Source organism: Ictalurus punctatus, chromosome 25, assembly GCF_001660625.3.
Source record: "Ictalurus punctatus breed USDA103 chromosome 25, Coco_2.0, whole genome shotgun sequence".
In the NCBI taxonomy this organism is placed as follows: Eukaryota; Metazoa; Chordata; class Actinopteri; order Siluriformes; family Ictaluridae; genus Ictalurus; species Ictalurus punctatus.
In genome coordinates, this window is record NC_030440.2 from 1,453,762 (window position 1) to 1,464,889 (window position 11,128).

Consider the following 11,128-nt stretch of genomic DNA (forward strand, 5'->3'; position numbering starts at 1 on the left):
TACTACATAAACATGAAGGTTTATTTGATTCTTCAAATGGTCATTAAATAATATTCAAAGTAAGATAATAGGTAGTATCACGGGTAAGAATACTGTTCATTTGACAGAAACTTAACATTTATTCGTATATTGCCAATAAATGCACGTTTGAATACACATTACATTCATATAGATAGTTACATCTATGTACAAGTATATACAATGGCATAGAATAATGTAACATGAACCAACAAAGACTTTGGCAAATGAAGTGCATACGTTTTTGGGAGACATGACATTTAAAAAAAGAAGGGAGGAAAAAGGTCCTTATAAACAACAACAAATGGTAAGAAAAGAAATCCAGTGCAACGGTCTGTTTTGTACATGGATATGTAGCAGCCTTGGTTTTCATGTTTCCCCTGTACAATGGTCAGTGGGAGGGAGATTGTCCTGAGGTGAAAGAGTCTAGGCTAGTCTAGAGTTTAGGCCTAGTTTGAGGCAGGTACGAGGACACTGAGGGAGACAGAAGACTGTGATGACGGACGCTGGGTAGAGGCCGTTTTGTTCAGCTCACGCACATCGGCGGTCCATGTCGCGGAACGCTTGGCGGTCATGTGACGGCGAGTGTGCTTGGTCAAGTGGTCACTTCGCATAAAACGTCGGTCGCACACAGGGCATGCGAATTTCTTCTCACCGGTGTGAGTGCGGCGGTGTCGGGACAGTTCATCGGAACGTGCAAATTTTTTGTCACAGCCATCCCAATGGCAACTGAACGGTTTTTCACCTGAGGAACATAAACAGTCATGATCAGAACAAAAAGCTTTCTTGTAAAAGGAACTGAATATAACATTTATAAATCAGCAGATGTTTTTGCTGAAAAATCCTACTGAGTAATAGATTTGTCGAACACGTCTGTGAATTCTATCGGATTTTCAAAATCTTTATTTTTTCTATGTTTCAGCCAGTTAAATCAGTGTGTGTGTGACAGAGAGTGGAAAATGATTACAGATTCGCCACCCTTCACCATAAACTACAAGAATGATCATTTTAAAAGGTGAAAATAGTCTCCTATTTTATTTATTTATTTTTTTTTTAATAATACATGAATAAGTATTTATTTATAGTGTTTACTGCGCATTCACTGCCATTTCTAGGCATCACTGTAAACTGAGCCAATTCACAAGCCAGGAAAGGAACTTGTATTGCATTTGTAACAACCTGTGTGGGTTCTCAGATGAGCTTTGAGGTGAGAACTCTTGAAGTATGTCTTCTTACATCCTGGGAAACTGCAAACATAGTTGCGCCTGCGAGAGAAGTCGGTGTGTGTGGAGGCCCCGCTCTGGTTTGAGGGTATGTAGACTGGTGCAGGGGCCAGGGGGAGGAGTTTTGTGTTGCCAACGGTCACAACATTTTGTTGGCAAGGCGGAGCTGGAGACACTGAGGACTGAGGGACGACAAGCATGACTGTACCCTGAGCCATTGAAGGACCCATTAGAAGAGGCTGTGAGAAAGAGGTGGACTGGGAAAGGATGGGCTTTGGCCCAGTGCTCTGCATTTGAACGTGGGTCTGAACAAAGGCAGAAATGATTCCAGTCTGCCCATTCACAGGAAATACCTGGCACAGAACTGGACTGGTCATGGGAGACTGAGGCATGGATGAAGAGGCTTGTGATGCAGGAGTGGAGGGGCTTGTAGAGTTGGCCGAGGGGGCAGTGCTCTCCACTTCTGCAGTAGAATTTGTAGCACTAATGTATGTCTGTGTTTCAGTCAGGATGTTGATCCGGGCTGTAGAATCAGAGACGAGCTCAGTCTGTTGGGCAGGGCTCTCTGATGAACCAGGACACTCCTGTCCGGCGCTAACGAGATGATCCAGAGAAGTGTCTGCAGTGTGTCGTATCACACTGGTGGCCCTGCATTGTGTGCCAGTCTCAGAGGGCTGAGGTGGAATGGAGTTTGGTAGGAATGTGGTGATGCCAGCCTGCAGGCCACAGGGGGTTTCCGCCTTGTTGGTCAAGACGGAGCACATTCTGGGCAATGAGACACTTGGTTTAAGGCCCGAGCAGCCCAGAGGAGGCATGGTGCTGATGATAGCAGACGTGGTTGAGGTCTCAGCAAAGCTGGGGCTGTGTGGCGGGGTCATGCACTAGTAAGGTAGAAGAGAAGGTTAGCATGTGAACTAGATCAGTTTTATGTTTAGCAACACTTTCATTTCTCCTTTCAAAATGACCTTTTGTGTAAGAGCTCCACTTTTGACTTTGTAATATTCTCAGTGACAGTATGCTGGTATAGCAGGATAAGGAAATTTTAAATGATATGTTAAAATGTTATTTCATGCTGTACTGATATAAATGATGATGCCACAAACTTGTTCCTTTTTTAAAAAAATTATTATTTATTTATTTTAGGCAAGTACACAAAAGCTAAGTGCACATTTAATTTGTCATGAATTTATTTATGGAGTCGGGGTGGGGTGCGTATATTCTAATACTCAAACCCATAATAGTTGCTTTTATCGTTAGCATAACATTATTTTTTCTTTTGTTTTTATAAATAATAATAATAATAATAATAATAATAATAATAATAATTCACTTCTGTACTAGTCGGTAATTCAATGTGTGAAAATAACAACAAAAAAAAACAATCTAAATAAGTCTTTAATATTTTTCAGCATATTTAAACTCACTAGTGAAGAGAGGGACACTAGGTCTTTGGGGGGCTCCAGGGTTTCAGGGTGTAGACTAAGTGAGTCACAGGAGTCTGAGGTTGGCGTAAGCGGGCGGGCTTTGTGTGACCTCTGAACCCAAGAGCTCATGCACACCAGAGCCTCAGCTGCCTCAAGGTCATGATACTCCAGAGTGGAGGAGCAGGGCTTCCCATCACTGTACCTGTTCCTCTCCATCATCACTTCACAGATTCCCACGTAGTTGCTCTGGGAAGAACAATTTGAGTAAAGAATGCTTAAGTGGGGCTGCACAAAGTAGGCTATAGGTGCTGTTATTGCATCGAGTAGGCTTCTTATAAACCAGCAATATTACTGAATGTGATCATTATGAAGAGATAAAAGCTTAAAGGTAATCGTATCGTCGTGTTTCACTTGTTCAACAGCCAAGGAATGAGAACTAGAGTGTCAGCTGTACCACCGCAGACTTAACAACGTCATCATTCTCCGTTTCTGTATCCCATACTTTCTACCAGTCAACTTGTATCCATTTTACTTATTGCTTTCGCCAGTCCTACTGATAGTGTTGAAAGTCGGCCGTGTGGCTGCTTATCGAGCATCCGCTGAATGCTGAATGCTGAGCTGCGCGTAGATGTTGCAATTCAGAGGTAGAGAGAGACAGAGACACAGAGAGAGAGACACAGAGAGAGATAGGGGGGCCCCAGTGTTTTAGCCCCTCCAGCTCTAGGTCTGTTGGGAACCTCCCATCTCCCAAAAATAGCCTTAAGAGTGACGTGCGTCTAACCAGGGTGGACACCCACATGAGGAAGTAAAATTCAGACTAGTCCACCTTTTTTCTTTTTTCTAACAAAGCCTCCACAAAAAAAAGGGACACCTATGCCATTAAAAAAAAAAAAAAAAAAAAAAAAGCACACAATGCAACGGGGCGTGATGTTATGAAACTACAGCACCCGCCCCCACAGACTACAGTGCACACAAATTGGTAATAATAACGTGGTTTAATTAAACAGCCTCCTCCCCACTGGTTTCAAACAAGGATGGGAACTGGGCTGAGAGAATGTGATGTTATCTCAAAGAGCACTGCGTCTCATCACTAAAGGGCATGATGCACAACACTGATTACGGCAAATTGATTGAGTCTGCATAGTTTTACACAAACATATAAAAACATGGATAAGTCCTATGACATGCATGCCGTATATAATCTTAAATTGTATGCCAATTATGAGCAATTGGTTATAAATACATAAACATGGATAAAACTGGTTTAATACTCCATCAATCCAAGACTAAATAATAATAATAATAATAATAATAATAATAATAATAATAATAATATGCCCAGGATTATTACAAAACATGCAACTTTGTTGCATAAACATGGTTCAACTCATCACTACTATTGGGTCATTGCGCAAAACAGGTAAAAGTGTCAAAGACGCGGTTACAATAGAAACCAACTTACCTGGTCTGAAGCAAAGGTCGGCATGCGGAGCAGAACCCCCTGTACACAGCAGCGCGAGGAAACACAGGCGTCCAGCAGAACCCGGGATCTGAAGTGTAACCACTTTTTACTGCAAGGTCCAACCTCAGCTGAGTGAATCAGGAACAGAGGAAGGAGGGAAAAAAAAGCAGAAACAAAATTCAGAACAGTCTGGCTGGTGGTAACATGTTACCAATCAAAAAACAAAGGTGTAGCAGAATTGGACCAATAGACGCGGAGACAGCGCGTGAGCAGGTCGTGATCGGGAGCTGATTGGTGGAGAGAGGGTGCGTGGCTGTTGGGGGGCGTAACGCAGGAGTCAGCGGTGTCAGTGTAAACCCGGTGAACCCGGCGCTCATGAACTGGGGGAAAGGTCGGAGCGGCGAGCGCGCGCAACACAGAGCTACTCCGCACGCGTCTGGCGCTCTGTGACGCCAAAACAAGAAGTATGGAAACAAAACATCATGCGGGAACATTCAAAACACAGCATTTAGCGACACGTTTAATAAAGGCGGAATGACGAGCAATTAAATGAATGATTTAACTCGTATATCATCACGTCGATTCACAAACACTGCTTCTATGACAAAGGATAGACAACTACCAAAACACCCGTGACGAGTCACAGCCTATTCGCTTGATTGTCTCCAAATATGGTTTTATTTTCCCAGAACATGTTTTTTTAATATATTCGAATTTTTTTTTTTAATTCATTTATTTATTTAAAACCGTTAACACTGCACATTTCTGACATGTGATTTTCATCCCGTGGACAAAAACAGACAGCCTTCCTTCTACAGCTCGGTTTGTTTGAACTCAAAGCCCTCCTTGGTCTCAGCTGCTGAACACAGCTTCTCCTTAAAGGACCCGGAGTGGGCGTGGCTTGCAGCAGTGGGCGGTACCTCTTTGTTGTAGCTCTGCTAGGGCTTTAAAACAGCCCTTTGTGTGTTTCTCGTTTCATAAAGTCAAACCTGAAGCCTTCCAGAGCGTTAAACTGCTTTAGGGTCCTCATAAATACAGAGCTGGCCACTTGCATGTGTAGAGATTCATGTTGTAAAGGAAAAGGACTCATTTCATGACTCTCGGAGATGCTGAGGGGGCCTGTGATTGTGTCTGAGATGGGGGGGGGGGGGGGGGGGAGCAGGGTCTGCAAACAAAGAGCTGCTGAAGTCCCTCCCTCCCTCTAGAGAGAGAGAGAGAGAGAGAGAGAGAGAGAGACTTATTTGGCATAATAATAATAATAATAATAATAATAATAATAATAATCCTACCTGTTTTTCTGTCATGCGGACATTTCTGTTAGACACTAAAAGCACTTCTGTAAGTCACTCTGTATAAGGGCTAAATGCCGTCAGTGTAAATATTTTTAAATTGTAAAGCACTTTTTCAGTTGGAGCTCAAAATCTCAAAGTGCTTAAAGATTTACGCAAGTAGGTTTAAGCAGAGGTAATCAATGGAAACGACTACATATCATGAAAAATCCATCAAAACACATCAAAGGACCCTGGAGCGCTAAACAAAGATTCGAGCTGAAACTAAATTTTGCCACTGGAAATATCAAATTTATATTAAACCAAATAAATAAGACGTTCTAGAAAAGGAAATGGTTAATAAGCCTGGTTTAATTATGTATCTCAACCAGAAATTACTAATGTAGACGGGCAGACGTGAGAATAAGCTTTTCTTTGTAGAGGATGACAAAAATGTTGTCATGGGAACAGGGGCAAATAAGTAAAAAAAATAAATAAATAAAACGGGATGGGTTGTGCTGTTATAGGAAAACAGTCAATGACAGGGCGGTGCGGCGCAACGCAGAGGCCAACTGCAAAGTGCAAAGAAGAATATGCTGTAGTGGAAAACTTATAGGAACAGCTTTACCTCCAAGTGCTGACACTGGAGACTCCTTACATGAATATCTATTATGACAAGAGTATTAATATAAACCTTTAATATAAAAATATTAACCCGATTTGACTTGTAGCTGGCACTATTGGGGTGTTATAGGATTTAATGTTGAAGTGGATCATGATGTTTGTCAGTTGATAGTTCGTAATCATACAAAGGTACTGTTCATTTTTAATATGTAGTACATATTCAGCCAAAGCGTTTTTGTCCAAGAAGGGAAGCTCGGCTTAACGATCATTGCTTTAAAGCGTATACTTAGATGTTTAGATAATACGCGAGAGTTCTGCATCGGCTCTCAATCGAACAGTGTTAACCTTGTAACTACAGGACAGGACATAATCGTCTATTTGTTGACATGTACATATACGGAATTCTGAGATGAAATGTCAGAGATCAACAATCTCACACATGCCATCAACCACCATAGAAAACGCGAGTAGCGCTATAAAGTTGAGGTCTATAGTGAAACATAGGGACCGGACGCCATTAAAAATGTCGTACACACACATGCACATACATATCCTTAAAACCGGACAAAAATGGCTTTAGAAAAACTCCAGTCAAGGAAAAGGGAGCGCTCAGATGTATTTCCCCAAATCTGACAGCTGCTCTATGGTACTCGGAGAGAAAGCGGATGCAACTGTTTACCTGCCTAGGTTATTATTGCTTTTGCCTTTGTTCCCCAGATAATATTGCCTACACCAGCCCTTGTTTTCCATTGGATTGTAAGGATCATTTTCAATTAATCAGGCATTGTATCATGGGTGTAATAGGATAAGCAAGTGGGCTGATTCAGTTCTAGTCTATGAATAGACTTACGAGCTAAATTTGAAAATCTCAGTAGAACAAAAAGAAGGAGACGCAGACCATGCTATGCTTCATGAACAAGGTGGTATTTGTTTTGAATAGGACCCGAGCCGGAATAACCTTCATTTTTTACCACGTACATACATGCTTTCGTGACATATGGACATGCCATGTTTATTTGGAGCTTAGTGAAGGCATCCGGATCCCTAAAAATATCATTTAATACCATACTAGAAACTCCATCCACTGCGACAGCTCAGTGTCATACCAAATGCCAATTGGTGGGGTGCTGTCTTGGAAATGGCAGGCCACTTCAAACTTCACCCCTGTTGCTACTGGAGCTTAAAGGATGTAAACAGGGAGAGACATGGGCAGTACTATAGAGAGGTTTAACACCAAAAGTGTTCTGACTTTTTGCCTTAATGCCTGATGTAAAAATGTCTTCCAGAGCTAGTGCTGGGAAAGCCTTCCGAAATTAATGATCTTTTTATGGGTATCAATGTAGGTTTGTATGGTTAGGTTTCAGATTACTGCACCACAACTACAGTGCCCTTCATTAATATTGGCACCCTTGGTAAATACCAAAGAAGGTGGTGGTAAAAAATTGTTTTGATTGTTTAACCTATTGATATTTTGTTAAAAAAAAAAAAAACACAAAAATACCCCGCTCTCATGGATATCAAACAATTGCAAACAAAACACAGATTTATCCCAATATTATATATATATATATATATATATATATATATATATATATATATATATATATATATATATATCTTTGGTTAATATAGGTGTGCAGCAATTATTGGCACCCTTTTAGTCAATACCGCCCTTTGCCAAGATAACAGCTCGGAGTCTTCTCCTATAACGCTGATGAGGTTGGAGAATACATGGCGAGGGATCTGAGAGCATTCCTCCAGACAGAATCTCTCCAGATCCTTCACATTTCCAGGTCCACGCTGGTGGCGTCTCCTCTTCAGTTCACTCCACAGGTTCTCTATGGGGTTCAGGTCAGGGGACTGGGATGGTCAGGGCAGGAACTTGATTTTGTGGTCAGTAAACCATTTCTGTGTTGATTTTGATGTATGTTTTGGATCATTGTCCTGCTGGAAGATCCAACCACGGCCCCTTTGAATCTTTCTGTCAGAGGCAGTCAGGTTTTCATTTAATATCTGTTGATATTTGATGGAGTCCATGATGCCATGTATCCTAACAAAATGTCCAGGTCCTCTGGCAGAAAAACAGCCCCAAAACATTAAAGATCCACCTCCATATTTAACCGTGGACATGAGGGACTTTTCCACACGGCTACCTCTCTGTGTGCCAAAACCACCTCTGTGTTTATTACCAAAACGCTCTATTCTGGTTTCATCTGACTGTAGAACCCGATCCCATTTGAAGTTCCAGTCGTGTCTGCACACTGAAGACGCTCGAGTGTGTTTTTGGATGAGAGTAGAGGCTTTTTCTCCTGAAACCCTTCCAAACAGCTTGTGGTGATGTCGGTGACTTCAGATTGTAGTTTTGGAGACTTTCTGACCCCAAGACACAACTAACATGCAGTTCTCCAGCTGTGATCCTTGGAGATGTTTTATCCACTCGACCCGTCCTCTTCACAGTGCGTTGAGACGATACAGACACACGTCCAATTCCAGGTCGATTCAGAACATTTCCAGTCGACTGGAACTTCTTAATTATTGCCCTGATGGTGGAAATGGGCGTTTTCAATGCTTCTGCTATTTTCTTATAGACACGCCCCATTGTGTGAAGCTCAACAACCTTTTGCCGCACATCACAGCTATATTCCTTACCCATTGTTATGAATGATTAAGGGAATATGGCCTGTGTGTTACCTCATATTTATATCTCTGTTAAATTCCTGTGTGTCCGAATATGCCTCACATTTGCTTTGTTTTCACTGACAAGTAGCTCCTAAGCTGTGTATATATGGAAGCCTCAGTCCACAGGCTGCTTTTATGGATCCTGATGGCAAAGTCCAATTGTTATCATAAACAGATAATATATCGTGTTGTTATCCTTTAGTTACTGTCTCTAGGAACTCATGGGCTCTTAATACACAGAGTACTAGATGTTTGACAACAGAAACCTGGAACTGTGCCTGACCACCACTGACTACCAGAACACAACCCGTTATACCTTTTGGTATCTGCTCGAGAACGGCACAAGTAGGAATTATTGTCACTCATGGGTGGGGGTAGAAGCACTGTTCATCATGGCAGCATTATATATACAGAGGTATAAAAAATTTGATCAAGAGACTGTTTGAAAATGGACCCAAAGCACTAATTTGACTTGGCCATTAGGTTTGTTAACCTAATGGCCAATCAGAAAAGAAAACAAAAAGTTCATCCAAACACTTCTTTCACGTTGGTCTCATCAGTAATATAGACACAGAATTCCACTGGAATCTGGGCCAGTTCTTGTATTTGAGCAATACAGTGGAAAAATTCCTTAACTCAGTGCTCAAAAGTCAAGTAGATTTCCAGTGCATCCCTATACACACATGCAATGGTATAAAATCCCCCCAATTTTTGTAGAGGGAAGATTTGAAGGCTGGAAATTCATGGGTGTTGGTGGAGCTGCAGGGGCGAGGCTCAGGGTCGGGGGAGGAAGTATGTGTTTATGTGTGTGAGAGAGTGCATGTGCGTGCACGAGAGAGGGGGGGAGGGGGGGGAGGGCAGAGAGTGCAAGTTGGATGTGTGCCAACACATTGCCTATGTGCAGGGCTTGATAACGAATGTGTCATCTCTTTTCGGTTGTGGACGGGGGAAAAAATGCAGTGGCAGCATGGGCAGGGCATCTGGGAAAGAAAAATGGTAACTCTAAGCCATGTGCTGACTTAGGTGGGGGTTGTTTTTTTTTAATGTAGGTCAACCAGAAACAGTTGGTGGGCTTTCTTTAACAATCAGTGATGTCAGATGCTTTTATATATAACCTAAACTTCCCTTCCGTAGGAAACGGTACAAATGTAATGCAGGGTATTGTTTTAAAACAGGTCATTCTTTTAAGGCAAACATGTACAGTTTAAAAGGCTGTCTAGTGAGATCATACCTATTCAGCATTATTAACAGAGCTGAGTCGCAAAGAGTCTCTGAGGTCTGAGGCCAATGAGTGCAGCTCAGAGCTAGCAGTCTGCTCCACACCCAACAACCCACAGAACCAAGAGAGAGGAAACTTTACAGAGCGCTGTTAACTCACACACGACTGAATGTGAACCACAGCCCCAAAACGGAGACACGCACTGACTGACACCGACGAGCAAAACACAATCCGCCCAGCACGTTTATCAGTAGAAAAACGCAGACAGTCATCGAGGCATAAATAATCTACACGAGCTAAATATAACTTTCTACGACTAAATACCCCCAACACATATTCCTGCTCATTCAATTCCGTTATCATGACTAATCATTGGATTCGAATGGAATCGAATGTGTTAATTAATCTGTTAATTAAAGCACACTTCACTGTCAATTAAAGCACTTAAAACGGGTTTTAAAGAAGCAGCCAGCCATAGTTCACAAAAAGGTGAATAGGAGAGGAGTCCTGTGGAATTTGTGGTAAGAGCAGTTCTGGTTTCACCAACCAACCCCCACTTCCTGCAGAAGAAGTGAAAAACTGTGAAGAAAAAGAGAGTATACTATGATGACTAGTAACACTTATAGCGCTCTATAAAACTAATAAAACATAGTAAATTAATTAATATGAAGTCAATTAATTATTTAAAAAAAACAAAAAAAAAAAACATTCCAGTTATTGAGAATGGCGTATATAAAACATTTTTGCCACAGCACATGGAGTCTTCTAGATAAAAATTCATGAAAATTATATTTCAACAAACTGTTTGTGTAAAATGAACTCTTTCTCTGAAGAGGATCTTCATGGTGAAATCTATATCATTAAAATTCCTTTAGTTTTCGCAGCCCAACATCATCACAGATCCTTAACCGTGGAGATTAGGTTCTTCCCTGTAAAACCATTCTTCACTGAATGTTTCCAAACAGCGCTCTTGTTGTCTCATCGGACCATAGAAACCAGTTTTGGTAAAAGTTTGCTAGCGTCTCACAAACTCCCGGCACTCATGTTTGGGGTTATATGAAAGAAATAGGCTCTCCTGGCACGCCTTCCAAAAAAATTTGCTGCCATGTAGATGGTGTTTAATTGTAGATTTGGAGACTCCACAGTGCTACCACCTTCCACATGTTTATGAATAACTAAGGGAACATGATCCCTGTGTCACTTCATATTTA

The 11,128-nt window shown here is 41.6% G+C and overlaps 1 protein-coding gene across 1 annotated transcript; it reads right to left on the reverse strand.

Moving 5' to 3' along the window:
* klf11a (Kruppel-like factor 11a) lies at positions 1–4,304 on the reverse strand. Its single transcript, XM_017456089.2, has 4 exons — positions 4,128–4,304; positions 2,666–2,911; positions 1,198–2,122; positions 1–763 (listed from the first exon to the last, which is right to left on the reverse strand). The coding sequence occupies exons 1-4, from the start codon at positions 4,149–4,151 to the stop codon at positions 468–470; spliced, it is 1,491 nt and encodes a 496-aa protein (XP_017311578.1). The 5' UTR covers positions 4,152–4,304; the 3' UTR covers positions 1–467.
* Between the last annotated feature and the right edge of the window lie 6,824 nt (positions 4,305–11,128).

Excerpts from the sequence above, each read along its gene's own strand:
- klf11a (XM_017456089.2), bottom strand. The coding sequence starts at position 4,151 with ATGCCGACCTTTGCTTCAGACCAG. Across the intron at positions 2,912-4,127 it reads CGACCTTTGCTTCAGACCAG|AGCAACTACGTGGGAATCTG; the intron begins GTAAGTTGGTTT and ends TGTTCTTCCCAG. Across the intron at positions 2,123-2,665 it reads TAGTGTCCCTCTCTTCACTA|TGCATGACCCCGCCACACAG; the intron begins GTGAGTTTAAAT and ends CTACCTTACTAG.